The sequence below is a fragment of the Hyla sarda genome, chromosome 4 (assembly GCF_029499605.1).
Source record: "Hyla sarda isolate aHylSar1 chromosome 4, aHylSar1.hap1, whole genome shotgun sequence".
Lineage (NCBI taxonomy): Eukaryota > Metazoa > Chordata > Amphibia > Anura > Hylidae > Hyla > Hyla sarda.
The window spans coordinates 199,415,201-199,432,205 of record NC_079192.1 but is presented as its reverse complement, the minus strand read 5'-3'; the positions used below and the strand labels follow the sequence as shown (position 1 = coordinate 199,432,205).

Here is a 17,005-nt window from a genome sequence, read left to right as displayed (position 1 = left end):
GCAACCAATATGCCTCCAGCTGTTGCATAACTACAACACCCAGCATGTATAGTCTGTCAGTGCATGCTGGGAGTTGTAGTTTTGAAACAGCTGAAGGTTTGTACAGGGTACATTCACATGGGCGGGGGTCTACATCGAGTTTTCTGCTGCAAGTTTGAGATGCGGCAAATTTTCCGCCCAGTGAGAAACTCACTGTAAACCCCCGTCGTGTGACTGTACTCTAAAAACACTACACTACACTACACTAACACAAAATTAAAAGTAAAACACTACATATACACCCCCTTACACAGTTGAAAAACAACAACTTGCAATTTTGCCAGACAGCCACTGACTGTCAAGGCATGATGGGAGTTTTGCAACAGCTGGAAACACCCTGTTTGGGAAACAGTGCCGTAAGGTATTTTGGTGGCGGATGTAAATCCATAATTTAGGCCTCAAATGTGCATGGCCAATTCCTATAGGTCTCCTAGGTGACCTATAGGAATTGAACTTGAGTATCAACCCGCCATATATTGGTCTACATATGGTCAAATGTGCATGGCGCTCTCTTGCTTTGGAGCCCTGTTGTATTTCAAGGCAACAATTGAGTGCCACATATGGGATATTTTTGTACTCGGGAGAAATTGCGTTACAAATTTTGGGGGTCTTTTTCTCTTTTTACCCCTTATGAAAAGGTAAAGTTGGGGTCTACACCATCATGTTAGCATAAACTTTTATTTTTTACACTAACATGCTGGTGTTGCTCTATACCTAAAATTTTCGCAAGCTAAAATGAAAAAAAGGCACCCAAAATTTGTAACACAATTTCTCCTGAGTATGGAAATACCCCATATGTGGATGCAAAGTGCTCTGTGGGCGCACAACGTGGCTCAGAAGTGAGGGTGCACCATGTACATTTGAGGTCTAAATTGGTGATTTGCCCAGGGGTGGCTGATTTTACAGTGGTTTTGACATAAACGCTAAACAATAAATACCCAGATGTGACCCCATTTTGGAAACTACACCCCTCACGGAGTGTAGTGAGCCTTAACACCACACAAGTGTTTGACGAATTTTCGTTAAAGTTGGATGTGAAAATGAAAAAAAAACTTTTTTTTTTCACTAAAATACTGGTGTTACCCTACATTTTTCATTTTCACAAGAGAAAATAGGAAAAAACTCCCCAAAATTTTTAACCCCATTTCTTCTGAGTATACAAATACTTCATATGTGGATGAAAAGTGCTCTGTGGATGAACTACAATGCTCAGAAGAGAAGGAGCGCCATTGGGCATTTGGAGAGAATGTGTCCGAAATTGAAGGCCATGTTTGTTTACAAAGCCCTCATGGTGCCAGAACAATGGACCCCCCTACATGTGACCCCATTTTGGAAATTAAAACCCCTCATGGAATGTAATAAGGGGGAACAGCTGCCACGCCCCCTCCATAGGCTTGCATTGAGGGGGCGGAGCGTGGCGTCACATGGGGGCGGAGCCGTGATGTCACTATGCTCCGTCCCCGTGATCGCCAGTAATCAGACCCGGAGCGAGCACGCTCCAGGGGCTGATTCTAACGGGGTTCGGAGTGGAAGATCACGGGGGTCCCCAGTGGCGGGACCCCCGCGATCAGGCATCTTATCCCCTATCCTTTGGATAGAAGATAAGATGTCTTAGCGCCGGAATACCCCTTTAAGGTGATAATGGGTTTGGTCCTTAAGGGGTTAAAGTTGCCATGTCATAAAAAAAAAAAAAAAAAAGAATAAAATTGACAGCGCTGAGATCCCCACTGATAAGGAGAATAAGCAGGACTAAACTTTACCATCTGGCTCTCAGTAATCTCCATTATAACTCTATGGGGCAGCAAGACAATGATCTCTGCTCTCTCTCCTGATCGGATTAAAACCTTTTGACATTTTTCCGTCTGTGTACATGTCATTTTGTAAAGGACAAGTACACTTTTAAGAGGTTTCCTGGGATTTAAAAAAAAGTGTCTACAAGCTGTACGGTAATTGTAGCCTATGTCAATAACAAACTATATTTTCATAAGAACTTTGGGGAATAATTCAGGAACTGTCCAGAGCAGGAGAAAATCCTCACAGCAAACCTATGCTGCTCTGGACAGTTCCTGACATGGACAGAGGTGTCAGCAGAGAGCACTGTGGACAAGACAAAAAATAAATTCCTCTGTAGCATACAGCTGCTAATAAGTACTGGAAGGATAAATATTTTTTAATAGAAGTAATTTACAAATCTGTTTAACTTTCTGGCACCAGTTCATTAAAAAAAAAAAAAAAAAAAAAAAAAAAAAAAAGGGTTTCCACTTTAGTACCCCTTTAAGAACATGTGCAAGTCATTTGTAAAGATAGCATCCAGAAACATGAATTCATGTATAAAAACAGTTACAGGAGTAATAAAGAAATGGATGGATATATTTACATCTTAAGTACGCCGTCACATGTAGACTAAAGGAATTGAAGAATACAATGTTCCAGTCAGGTTAAACATTAGCATGTGTCTTAAGTGACTACTCAGCCGTACAATGTACTAAGGCTAAGTTTCTCCTTTTTATTTTTTTATTTTTTTATTTTGTGGCCCAAAAAAATGCAATGCCACAGCATTTTCCTGTGTTTGGCATTTTATTTTTTGTGTTTTTTTTCTGCCATTTTTTGCTTTTGAGTGGAAATTGCATTTTTGGCCCCTTTGACGTTCCTTCAAAATTTGACAAGATTTATATGAAAAAAATGCCATAGGCCCAGCATGCTGCAACTTTACAAAACCGCCAAGGAGCTTACAGGGGTACTCCGGTGGAAAACTTTTCTATTTTTAAATCAGCTGGTGCCAGAAAGTTAAACAGATTTGTAAATTACTTCGATTAAAAAATCTTAATCCTTCCAGTATTTATCAGCTGCTTAATACTACAGAGGAAATGATTTCCTTTTTGGAACACAGAGCTCTCTGCTGACATCTCTGTCCATTTTAAGAACTGTCCAGAAAATCCCCATAGCAAACATATGCTGCTCTGGACAGTTCCTAAAATGGACAGAGATGTCAGCAGAAACCCCTGTGGTCATGATATCAGCATAAAGCTCTGTGTTCCAAAAATAAAATAATTTCCTCTGTAGTATTCAGCAGCTAATAAGTACTGGAAGGATTAAGATTTTTTAACAGAAGTAATTTACAAATCTGTTTAACTTTCTGGCACCAGTTGATTTAAAAAAAAAAAAAAAATAGTTTTTCACCAGAGTACCCCTTTAAAAAGAGTGAAAAAACTGAACTGAAACTGGAAAAACGAAAAAGGGGAATTAGAATATTGCGATTTCTCATTGATTTGTCCGCAGCGCTTTTTCAATGAAAAAATTTTTTTTTTTTTTTTTTGAGGGAGTGGAACGCACAAAGAAACAACAAGTAGGAACTTAGCCTAATACAGGCTGGATAGAGGAAACAGCAACAGTTGTACTGGATACATTTATTCCCATGATTTTATTATTTTAAGTGGAACAACAGGTGCTAGACTTCTGCTTGTGGGCCCATCATTCATGCAGCTGGCTCCATATCTCAGTAGTCATACATAATCTGCACAGATCTGCAATAATACACACATTAAGTTTGGTAAAAAGAACATGGAGGAGAGGCTGGGACAGTGTTTCCCAACCAGTGTGCCTCCAGCTGTTGCAAAACTAAACCTCCCAGCATGTCCATTCCCAGCATGCAGGGAATTGTAGTTTTGCAACAGCTGGAGGCACACTGGTTGGGAAACACTGTGCTGGGATGAGGTGTGGGAGGGGTGGGACTGTGTCTGCCTCTTTCTCCAGTCTCTCCCAGGCATCTCAGCCAGCTGCAGACTGGCAAGTTCCCACTGTACATGTAGAAACCTAGCTCTGCCACAGATAAATTCCAGTCCTCCTGGAGGGAATCATTGCACCCCAAGGATTAAACATGATCTCTCTGGTTGGTCTTTGCTTCTGCTTTTCTCTTGTTTTGGGAAATCAGGAATCTGAGAGTAACCTGTATGAGTTTACCATAACAAATGGCATTGCAGAAAAAGTGAGTACTATATGTATTATTATTATTATTATTATTATTGCTTGATACACTTGGATGGTAAAGGGAAGACGCAGATTTGGCTGTTTGATGTGATGAGAGTTTTTTTTTGGCAAAACAAGAAAAATAAAAGTTATGCATGAAGATATTGTCAGTCTGGTTAACGCTGTCGGAACGTCACAATATTGATCTTATTTATGAACTTATTGAATGAAATCATTTCACCTTACTTATCTTGTACTGTTTTGAAAGTTATTTTTTTTTTTTTTTTTTATATATCTCGGGACTTATCATGATATTGATCATCTGTCATTCTGGTTAAAAAGTACAGTTAGGCAAAGGTTCACAGCTTTAAGGATACTGTTATAACTTGTCCTGTGCATTTTACTAGTATTGTACATACAGCTTAAATGTGTTGGGTTCTGACACAATTTAGGGGGACACTTCTGTATGGCTGCACACTATATTCTTCACCAGGAGCTAAGCCTTAAAGGGGTACTCCACTGGAAAGCATTTTTTTCTAAATCAACTGGTGCCAGAAAGTTAAACAGGTTTGTAAATTACTTCAATTTCAAAATCTTAATCCTTCCAGTACTTATAAGCTGATATATGCTCCACAGGAAGTTCTTTTCTTTTTATATTTCCTTTCTGTCTGACCCCAGTGCTCTCTGCTGACACCTCTGTCCAGGAGAGGTTTGCTATGGGGATTTTCTCCTGCTCTGGACAGTTCCTAAAATGGACAGAGGTGTCAGCAGAGAGCACTGTGGTCAGACAGAAAGGAAATTTAAAGAGAAAAGAACTTCCTGTGGAGCATATAGCAGCTAATAAGTACTGGAAGGATTAAGATTTTTAAATAGAAGTAATTTACAAATCTGTTTAACTTTCTGGCACCAGTTGATTTAAAAACAATTCTAGTGGAGTACCCCTTTAAAGCTTTTTTTTTTCTTTAAATCAACTATTGCCAGAAAGTTAAACAGATTTGTAAATGACTTCTATTAAAAAATCTTAATCTTTCCAGTACTTTTTAGAGTCTGTATACTACAGAGGAAATGGTTTTCTTTTTGGAACACAGAGCTCTCTGCTGACATCACGAGCACAGTGCTCTCTGCTGACATCTCTGTCCATTTTTGGAACTGTCCAAAGCAGCATATGTTTGCTATGGGGATTTTCTCCTACTCTGGACAGTTCTTAAAATGGACAGAGAGCTCTGTGTTCCAAAAAGAAAATAATTTCCTCCGTAGTATTCAGCAGCTAATAAGTACTGGAAGGATTAAGAATTTTTAATAGAAGTCATTTACAAATCTGTTTAACTTTCTGGCACCAGTTGATTAAAAAAAAAAATAATAATAAAAATAATAATAATAATAATTCCAGTGGAGTACCCCTTTAATAGTAACTTATTATTCAGACCAAAGAACTAACATGATACTACCATATATCCTCCAAAATATTTTAATTCAACATTTCTGAAAAGTAAAACCTTTGGAACGTGTAGGCATTCTGGGCTATAGCATTTTATGTCCACTACAATTCCCTATAAATAGGAATAAAATATGGTCACACATAAAGCCCTAAGTGTTAGATAAATGTTAGAATTTAAGGGTTCTATGGTATTAAACCAAGAGTACTGCTTACTGTTAGAGGCTGCCCACATTGTTCATATGGCTATGGTCAGGCAGAGTAGGAACGTGATTTGTGCTGCTTTTTTTTAATTGCTTTTAAAGTGTACCACTATAGCAGTGTTTGCCAACCAGGGTGCCTCCAGCTGTTTCAAAACTCCAACTCCCAGCATGCCCAGACAGCCTTTGGCTGTCTGGGTATATTGGGAGCTGTAGTTTTGAAACAGCTGGAGGCACCCTGGTTGGGAAACACTGCATTAGAGATAAGCAGATGAATTTCCTCAATTTGTAGTTAGCACATGACTGAATTGTTTCAAAGTTTATTTCTCACTGGGATTTATAAATGAAATAAAATTGCATTACATGACCATCTTATATGTAAGGGGGCCTCCTGGTTCTCCCTTGATGACAGATGTCAGGGGAGAGAAGAATTAAGCAATTGGATTTCGGCTGTTGTTTTCAAAAGATGTTTGGTATCAGCTGGCTTCCTTCTTCCCATTCAGAACACATGCATGCTCAGATGCACTAAGTGTACAGGAGATTCAGAGAGATAGTTGAATTAGAATTCATCGCCAGCTATCTGAAATGCATGTTGAGGTTAAGGCTGGCAAGTCACAAGAAAGCTTTTGGCACAATGTTCATTAAATAAGAAGCCCAGTATAACTAAACGTATCCCCTATCCGCAGCTTTAAGCCCCTGCGATCTTCCACCCAGCGTTCAGGTTCTGTGCATGAATGCAGTCTGTCACCCACGCACAAAGCTGTGGCTAATACGCCCACTCCATGCATCTCTATGTGAGTGCCAGAGATACCCGAATGCTGTATCTCCCATAGAGATACATGGAGTGGGTGTGTTAGCCACAGCTTTGTGCCGTGGTCCACACGCTGCATTCATGAGAAATGCTGAGGCACTGAGGAGGAGATCGCAGGGGTCCCAGCGAACTAATTCTGCGGATAGGGGATACGTTATTTTTATACTGCATAAATCCTTTCAACTTACAGCTATCTATTCTCACCCCCGTATACATATGCACAGTTAGCTCAGCTGAGTGTGCATGTGTTCGGAATAGGGAAAGGGTAGTAAACTGCTGTCAGGCAACAAAAGAATTAGAAGTCTAAAATTAAACTGGTGGTTTCTTATCTCCCTTTTCCTATACCTTCAGGAGAGAATCTGGAGGTCCCCCCATAAACATAATATGGTTGGCTTGTCCTGCCAAAATCAACAGGTTTGGCCAACATTAACTAATATGTATTGTCAGCCTAAAGTGTACCTGTCATATTGCAAGAAAACATAATGCTTATATATGTTACTCATTAAGTTATGCAGATGCTTTACATGTCCTTTTATGTGTCTAGCTTCTGTATTTGTCTCACAAATCCTTCTGTTCTGCTGCTCATTCATTCTGACATCCTTTGCTCTTCAAGGGGCATGTCGGACACAAGCATTGAGCCCGCCCTCACCCACCATGCGTTCACTTCCTACCCGAGTCTGCTTTGCTGGGTCTCTTCATCCAGTCACAGCAGACTGCTCTGTAACCCCCACCTTTCTGTTGTCACGCTGCAGTCTGATAGACAGGATGGGAGTGAGCACAGAGAAGTGCTAGTCCCGCCCTCACTTCCTGGATTTTGTCCCAGCCTGTGCTTTAGCTAGGACAAGAATGATGATGCTGCAGGCAGACAGGATTATGTTCTGGATTGTATGGCGACCCCCTAGTGAATGCTTATAAGCAATGATTTCTATAATAAAAACAAAAACATCATAAATGACTTCTCACCCTCCTAATGATGAGGCTGGTGCACAGAATAAAGTTTACAACCTACAGTTGTAGCTTCTTTAACCATTTAACCAGGCCTCAATGTTCACTTGTAAATGCTGGATATAGGTTTGCACTAAAACTTTGCCAACATTTGTCACTTGTAATATAGATCGCTATCTAAAGGTAACCAGAGTAATGATGTAGGAAATGTACAACCGATTAGGGTTGGACTTCTCCCCGAGTGGCTTCTTATGAGCATAATCGGCATAGTCATTAAGGATCTAATCTAATGCTAAGACCTTTTCATAACCTTGCCGTTATAGATAACTCCAGAATTTTTTTTTTTTTTTGCTATTATGCCCTGGCTAATGCCACTAAAATGTAGGAAGAAGACTGCATCAGAGGACAGGAATGCTTTACCTGCTGCACTGGGGGAGCAGCAAAAGGCATAATGGCAGAATAAGAAAAAATTCTGGAGCTCCTTTAAAGGTGCTACAAAAACAGTATGGAACCGTATTGAAAACCGTATGCATTGACCCTCTATTGAAAACTGTATGCCAAACGATCTGGTTACATCCTTTTTGTGTCCTGTGCGGTTTTGTCAGTTTTTTTCCCATACCCAAAACCGTAGCCTAGCACGGTTTTTGGTCCGGGTGAAATACCGTATTGAAACCGCATACGTTTTTTAAAGATGGGAGTCAATGGGAACCATAGAGAACCGTACGTACCGTGCGTATGGTTCCATCTGGTTTGCACCATACAGTTTTTTACTTATATTTTGGGGGGGGGGGGGGGGGGGAATTTCAATCAAACAAGTGAAACTTTATTCATAATGGAGTGAAAAGTTAAAAATGCATACTTTTTTTTCTGAAAAAACGGATGCAACCGGACATCATTGTTCAAACCGTATACGGCTTGAAATTTGTACACACATTTTGATAGAGTTTAGTACAGTTTTGAGAAATCCGTTACTGTGGCCTATGTTCTATTTGATTGCGATCTCGCACCGTGTTTGTTTATGCCTATGCCACCAGGGGATTTAAAAAAAATTAAAAAGTAAAATATTGTTGGATCAACGGCTTTCTCCGCACTGCTTTCAAGTTCCCATTGATGTTAATTGGAGCCTTATTAAATAATGGCATGGAAAAGATGTGACATATAAGTTCCCCAACTCCCATTGAAGTCAGTTGGAGCAGGGTTTTTACTAAAGTCACACCACTTGTACCTGTACTTTCTAAATATTTTTAACTACCTGCATGATTTTGTTACATTAGGTTATTGAAGTCAATGGAGTATAAAGTATAAAGACAGCCTGCAGAGAGTCCTCCCCTATTTAAATTTGCAGCGGGAAACACGGAGTGAGATCGCAATCAAATTTGCCTGTGTAAACAAGCCCTTAGAACATAGGCCACAGTAACGGATTTCTAGAAACTGTACTAAACTGTATAAAAACGTGTGTACAAATTTCAACCCGTATACGGTTTGAAAAATGATGTCCGGTTGCATCCGTTTTTTAAGAAAAAAACGTATACATGTTTAACTTTTCACTCCATTATGAATAAAGTTTCACTTGTTTGATTGAAATTCCCCCCCCCCAAAAAATAAGTAAAAAACTGTATGGTGCAAACCAGATGGAACCGTACACACGGTACGTACGGTTCTCTATGGTTCCCATTGACTCCCATCTTTAAAAAACGTATACAGTTTCAATACGGTATTTCACCCGGACCAAAAACCGTGGTAGGCTACAAAAAACTGACAAAACCCTACAAGACACAAAAAGGATGTAACCAGATCATTTAGCATACAGTTTTCAATAGAGGGTCAATGTATACGGTTTTCAATAAGGTTCCATACAGTTTTCAAATTGAAAACATATACGGGAACTGTATTGCAAAAACGTGGCATGAATGCACCCCAACCCTTGCCATATCTTGCTTCACCTGGAAAGCCAGCATTAAATTTGCGAAATGTCAGCCTCAAAAACACGGGTGGACATTTTGCATATTTGCATGTACTATCAGCGCTAGGACCTCTTGGAAATGCATTTCCAAGCAGAATCTGCAGAAACAATGAACATGTTCATTGTTTCTGCTGATGCCGAAATAGGGATTTCTGCAGCAGATGTTTCCGCTACGGAGATTACACTGTGTGCACGGTGCACCAGAATCCTATTAAAATCAATTAGGGAGATAGAAAATACAAGTGTACTTGAGGTATCTTAGACACAAAACAGAAAGCATACACACCTGCCCCAATTCATTATAGCTGCTCTTCTGAGCAGTGGGGACTGTGTGGTGTCTCGGTGTGAAACACACCTGTCTTCCTGACCTGTCAGGTGAATATCACCTAATGTGGCTGCTCCATGCCCACTACTCAGGTTTAAATGTACTAGAATTATTTAATTCTAAGTATTGCGTGTACTTGCATGCTGTTGTGCCCTAAAGGGTTAACCTGTCTGTGCAGCAGAATGCTAAGGGGATCACATGCTTGCTTCAGCCAATCAGGGCTGCTGATCTGCCTTCCCCAGGTCTGCTAGACTGGGATACGTTAGTCAGTGTCTAGTAAGGAGGAGAACAGAGTGGAGGCCATCTCTAGATCTCTGATGTGGACCTGTACCTCACCACATGAGGGCAGGTCTAAAAAAAATCCTACACAGGTTCCTGCCAGCTAGGTTGTCCAGCAAGTCAGAAGCAAGTCTGCAGTGAGGAGAAGAGCCAAGACTGCCCACGGACCTCATAAGCAAAGAAGAGGATTACAGTAGATAGAAAGCCTCGGGCAACTGCAGTCAATCAGTTTACAATCTGAACCTTAGTGGTTAGCCCTAATTCTGGATTCTTATGTGGAGAGTAGAGTCAGTGTTGGTCAGCTTCTAAGTCTTATACAAGCTACACAATCAAATCCAGAACAGTCTAAACATAATTCATCAAGCAAGAAGCTAGTTAGTCAGCAATGACTAAAAGTCACATAGTGCCCTGAAGCAACTGTGATCCCTGAAGCATACTCCAGTGAACTACTGTTCAACTGTTCCTGTAGATTTTTGCAAGTTCCTGAGTAAAAATTAGCATTTTCATAACACTGCATCTGTGGCCGTTATTACCCCAGAGCTTGGCTCAGCAAACTACTAACCTTGGAGCATGGACGTTAACGCTACCCTTGCGTCACAAACCTTATTCCTGACACATCATCCCAGTTTGCCACCACAACTGCCATACCTAACAGGATTTAAAACTACATAATACAAGGTATTAAGGCCCAAATACACGTTCATCATGGCCAGAAGTCAACTGATTCATTCTCCATATAGATTAGCAAAAATAAAGACAACAGTGTCAAGGTGGAGTATGGAAAGTGCAAAAAATAGTGTGGTAACCATGGGTAATTCTAAGAATTATCCTGTTTGTATATTTCATGTGAAAGTGAGGTATAGCTAACGCCATGTTCCTTTGTGGCTCCCACTTACCTTTTGTCAAGGAAACTGTTCCTGTATGCAAAGTGAAGCAATGAGACTTCCGGACACTATGGCCTACATTTATCATTGTCTTCAGACTGTTTTTGTGTCTAGAAAAGGCCCAAAAAAGGTACAAGCAGGGTTTATTTGCGCCTTTTGGTTTACACATTTCTTCTGATTTTGAGTTGATATCCACTGATTTTGGCAAAACACCTGATATGGAAGAGTTTTATGAACTGTGCCTTTTTGTGAAAAGGCGCAAAAAATGTACAAAGTCACTGAAAAGTCTCTAAAACTACACCAGCCCAGACTTAGCTTAGCTTTTTGGTGTGTGCGAAGAGAGAAATTTCAAAAAATGTGACCTGCACAAAATTTTTATCAAATACTCTGCGATCATTTAATAAATTTTGTTCTCCTACACATTACCAGCACACAAAAAAAAGTGTAGAAAAATTCTTCACTTACACCTACAATGATAAATGCCGGCCTATGATTCCGTGAAACAACTCCGGCAATTTTACCTAAATTTCTTGTGCAATTCTGGGACATACTAAAAAGAATGAGAAAATGATCAACAACAACAACAACAACAACAACAAAAAACACTACTACTGATAGGTGAAATTACAAAAAGTAAGATATAAAGATTCCTATGTTTGGTAAACCTATAATGAACAGGGTTTATGTAACACTGTAAAGTGTAATAAACACAAATTCTAAATACACATATTTTTGTGGAATTTCCTGCAATTGTGAGACTTGGAACAAACAGGTTATATGTACAGTTTATAGTGGAATAAACACATTTTCCAAAGAAACAAATGCTTAATGCTTTTCCTGCAGTGAAAACAATGCTTTCTGTGGATAAGTGTTAACGTGCTGAAAAATACCATTTAGAAGCCCTGCCACAAGAGGGAACACATGTTCAGTAGCAGAAGGATGTACTGAGCTGTTAGTGTCCACATCATATTACCACAGTGCTCTCTGCTGACACCTCAGTCCATGTCAGGAACTGTCCAGAGTAGGAGTAAATCCCCATAGAAAACCAATCCTGCTCCGGACAGTTCCTTACTTGGACAGAGGAGTCAGCAGAGAGTACTGTGGTCATACAGAAAAGAAATTCAAAAAGAAAAGAACTTCCTCTGGAGCATACAGCAGCTAAGCACTGGAAGGTGAATAGAAATAATTTACAAATCTGTTTAATTTTCTGGCACCAGTTGATTTAAAAAAGATTTTTCAACCGGAATACCCCTAAAGTGTTCTCAGTCCAAAATTACAGAAACTACTGATGAGGATCTTCACAGCTTGGCTTACTGTGGTGCAATATGTAGACTTTCCTTTACTGACACAGCTCAGGTCTGTGATATAAGTGTATACCAGAGAAATCCTTGTTCAGCTTTCTTCTCTCTGATGTATATGCCAAACTCCATCTTGGAAATGAGGAACTTGAGCATCATATCCTCACATCGGGGACAGGAACAGAAACAGTAACATTGACTCGATTGTAGACAGGATTTTACCTAGGTAGACCACATCTGGCCTAGGTGTAGGTATGCCTGGCAATAGCAGGGCTTGGAACTTTTTCTCAAAAGCCAGGCCCAGTTTTGAGTCCACCCCTTCTCCTGCAACCATTGGTTGGGAGGATCATGTGGGCAAAGCATCATTCTTCTGTGTAAAGTAAATGCAGTTTTGTTTAACCCTTTATACCTCAATAGATGCAATGCACATGATTACATTCCATTATTAGTACCTTTTACTCTGAGCCACATGACCATATCTTGTGGAAAGAAGCTGGAACAGTTGTACTGGGGCTACAGAAGTTCTACATTTTGACACCACAAATAGCTATTTGACAAGGAACCCTTTGTAGGGTTGAAATGTAGACTTTTATTTGGGAATTTTTTAGACGTGGCACTGTCATAGGATGCCAGATTTGCTACAATTAGTTTGTGAAACATTAACCCAAAAAACATTCATTGGAAGCTTCATGAAATGGGTTTTCATGGTTGACCATGCACAATGTCAGAAAAAATATAAAGCATCTGGCAGTCTGGTGAAGGAGAAATAACGGTATGTGGTTGTTGCTCAAGGTTTGGGTTGGATACCATAAAAGCGTATATCTGTCACATTCCTCAAAAAGAAGTTTTATGTTAGTCACTACCTAATCATGATCGTGTACATATAATTTTTTATGTGTCTAGGACCTATATTTCTCCCACAAATACTTTCTTTCTGTTGTTCACTTGATTTGTCATTCTGTGCTATGGAGGGGATGTGTCCTCACTCTGCATGACTCAGCTTACTCCTTGAGTGCTGGGTCTCTTCATCCACTCACTGCAGGCTTGTTACGCCGAGCGCTCCGGGTCCCCGCTCCTCCCCGGAGCGCTCGCAGCATCCTCTCATTCGCAGCGCCCCGGTCAGACCTGCTGACCGGGTGCGCTGCAATATCACTCCCAGCCGGGATGCGATCCGCGATGCGGGAGGCGCCCGCTCGCAATGCGCATCCCGGCTCCCGTACCTGACCCGTTCCCCGTCTGTCTTGTCCCGGCGCGCGCGGCCCCGCTCCTTAGGGCGCGCGCGCGCCGGGTCTCTGCAATTTAAAGGGCCACTGCGCCACTGATTGGCGCAGCAGGCTTAATCAGTATGTTCACCTGTGCACTCCCTACTTATACCTCACTTCCCCTGCACTCCGTCGCCGGATCTTGTTGCCATTGTGCCAGTGAAAGCGTTTCCTTGTGTGTTCCTAGCCTGTGTTCCAGACCTCCTGCCGTTGCCGCTGACTACGATCCTTGCTGCCTGCCCTGACCTTCTGCTACATCCGACCTTGCTCTTGTCTACTCCCTTGTACCGCGCTTATCTTCAGCAGTCAGAGAGGTTGAGCCGTTGCTGGTGGATACGACCTGGTTGCTACCGCCGCTGCAAGACCATCCCGCTTTGCGGCGGGCTCTGGTGAATACCAGTAGCAACTTAGAACCGGTCCACCAACTCGGTCCACGCCAAGCCCTCTCTGGCACAGAGGATCCACCTCCAGCCAGCCGAATCGTGACAAGGCTACTTTGTAACCCCCTCCTTCTTGCTGAAGTCTGATAGGACAGGAGTGAGCACAGAAGAGTGCTAGTCCTACCGTCACTTACTAGAATTTGTCCATGCCTGTGGTCAAAGATGATGCTGCAGCCAGACAGGATTGTGTTCTGGATGGTATGGGATTTTTTTTTTTATAAACCATGATTCCTATAAAAAGGAAATGCAAGCTTCTTATGGAGTATATTGGAAAGGTTAATGTTTGCCAGGACGTACAACTTATAAAAAGTTTTTGAATCTGACAGTACAGTATACACAGACACTTTAGGCAATTGAATGCTTCCAGATTACTGGCAACAGTTTGGAGAGGGCTCTTTCCTATTCCAGTATGACTGTGCCCTAATGCACTAAGGAAGGTCCATAGATATATGATTTGACATTTGGTATTGAGAAATTTAGTAGCACCACAGAGCCTTGACCCCAACCTTATCAAACACCTTTGGCATACATTGCACCCCTAAAAGCCTGACAACATCCAACATCAGTGCTTGACTTCATATAGTAAATTAAATATTTTTTAGCAGAGCAGAATTTCCACAGTGGAAAGTTTGCACCAGATTTGCTGTTGACCAATTGAAGCCAATGGGTAACAATACAATCTGCTGCCGATTTTCTGATGTGAAAAATGCACAGCAGATTATGTATATGTGAACATACCCTTATGGATGAAAGTCTGTGTGTGATATTTAATCTGTTTGTTCAGCTTTCTTGAGCTTAATCTTGATATTTGTAATATCTATGAATGTCTTTTTATTCGAGGAAGGGACATTATTACATTGGTACCAAGCTCAAGTGTGCCATGTAATTCTATGATGTTCACAATAAATTAGACTGGTATGTGGCTCTCTTAGTTATGTTCTCTGTGGTATATCCAGGTCAAGGTTTCACTGACCTCTTTTTTTCTTCCCAGTTGAGACTCATTGTTGCCAAAATAAACTGGTTCACGCACAAATTCACCGGGCAATTGGATACTATCATAAAGGATTGACAAACAGGGAAGATTTTAAATACATAACATTGTTTTGTTCCAGCATTAGTTGTGCAGCATTGTGTTACACTCTGTGCTACACCCCTTTATTTTACTATTCTTACTTGCTCAATAGAGGACAGTAAATAATATGAAACAGCATATATACATAAAAGGAAAACGGTCATTCCATTCTCCCACACTATACCCAATACACTGAGTTATAGTGCAGGTGAACAGGAAACCAATGTGGGGTCTCTGAATAACATACGTACCTTCAGTCCGGAGCCTGGTACCTCTGAAGGTCAGATACTTTCTTTGCCGAATTGCTCACAGGAGGCGGGCGAATTTGAATATTCATGTGGTGCTGGTCACATGAGCTCTTGCGCCTACTGAGCACTCACGTGACCATTCAAACTCACCAGGTGGGCCCACCTCCTGTGCGCAATGCACCTAAGAAAGAAGCGGACCTTCAGAGGGACAGGCACTGGACTGAAGGTACGGATGTCTCAGAAACCACGCATCGATCTCCTTTTCACCTGCACTATAACCCGGTGTATTGGGTTTAGTGTGGGTGAACGGGATGAGCGCATTCCTTTAAAAAGAGAGAAAAGGGAAAATATATACAGTATAATTGAAAATACAGAATTTTATTTTTCCAGCCAGAGACTGTCCAATAGTTAAAGACTTTGTCCTCTTTTGGACAACCCCATATGCCCTTTGCGGGCATCTTACTAGCATGCCCCTCTAGAAGTCCAATTTGATTAACCTATTTAAGTGTAAATAGCAATTTGATAATTTGGGATATAGAATTGAAGTTGGAAAACATCAAGGTGGTTTCCAAACCTGGAAAAGACCCTTTAGGGTATGTTCACACTGAGGAATTGGGGCGGAAATCAAGCAGAAATTTTCTGCCTCAAAATATTGTTACTTTTCCACAAGAACTCACAGAGATTTCGCGCGGAAATTCACGTGGAATTGGCGCGGAATTTGCGTGGAATCCGCACGGAATTCTGCGCGGAAATGCAGGTTTCATGCAGAGGAGAAGTATCAAGTATTTCTATTCATAAATTTTTTTTTCATGTGGAAATTCCGTGCGAATTCAGCGCCAGTTCCTCGCGAATTCTGCGCGGAAATGCTTCTGACTGAAAAAAAAAATAACATTGATCTTTATAGAAGGACGCTGATTCCGCCTGAAAGCAAGAACATGTTCTTTCTTCAAGCGGAACAGACTTCCTCGTCAGAATTTCACAGAAATTCTGTACAACTCTATGGGGATTTCACTGCTGAATGATTTGGAGTGGAAAAAGCGAGCAGATTACTCATGGAAATTCCTCTCCAATTCCTCAGTGTGAACATACCCTTAGACATGCAAGCTATCGGTCAATATCCTTGCTAAACTCAGACCTCAAAATATTTAAAATGATGTTAGCAGATTGATTAGGGAGTGTCCATCCCAATTTGATAAACAAAGACCAGGTGGCATTTGTCTTACATAGGCAAGCAGGCTTTTATTGAGTTTAAATGTCGAAAAGGCATTTGACTGCCAAAGTTGGCCTTTCTTGAGGTCTTCTCTTAGGGCATATGGTATCTCTGGTCTGATCCTACCTGCTATTTCTCAATTTTCTACTTCCCCATCTGCCCAAATATATAATGGTACATGTCAAGGTTTCACACTTCCCCCACTCCTATTTGTCCTCAGCTTTTTAAAAATAAGTGGGATATCTACCTCACCTTTATCTGGATCTTCATCTGTTACTTACCTATGAATACTTAATTTCTATTGGTTGTGGGCTTATACACACATAATTGATTTGGTTATTTTTAAGGTTATTAATAAAAGTTAAAGAGTACCTGTCATTATGCAAAACCTTTGAAATTTCCTAGCGTCATCGGCGGGAGTGTGCGTGTCTAGACCTCCTTCGGTCAGGAAAACAAACCGCACTACCGCACACTTTTCTCCCTAACAACCCCCCCCCCCCCCCCATCCCTGTTAGCTGGGATAGAAAACAGAGTAACCAGTTTTCAAAAGATATGGCAACAAAGGAATCATTATTTGTAAGCCTTAAGATGCACTATAAGGTAGTGGATTTGGATCTAGAGGACTTGG

The 17,005-nt window shown here is 40.9% G+C and overlaps 1 protein-coding gene across 1 annotated transcript in view; it reads left to right on the top strand.

Moving 5' to 3' along the window:
• Positions 1-3,812: 3,812 nt before the first annotated feature.
• Positions 3,813-17,005, top strand: part of ITIH5 (inter-alpha-trypsin inhibitor heavy chain 5) — an 80,512-nt gene continuing 67,319 nt past the window's right edge. The window contains exon 1 of the mRNA XM_056573251.1: positions 3,813-4,024. Coding sequence (XP_056429226.1) covers positions 3,917-4,024 — 108 coding nt within the window. The 5' untranslated portion in view covers positions 3,813-3,916. The remainder of the gene's footprint in view (positions 4,025-17,005) is intronic.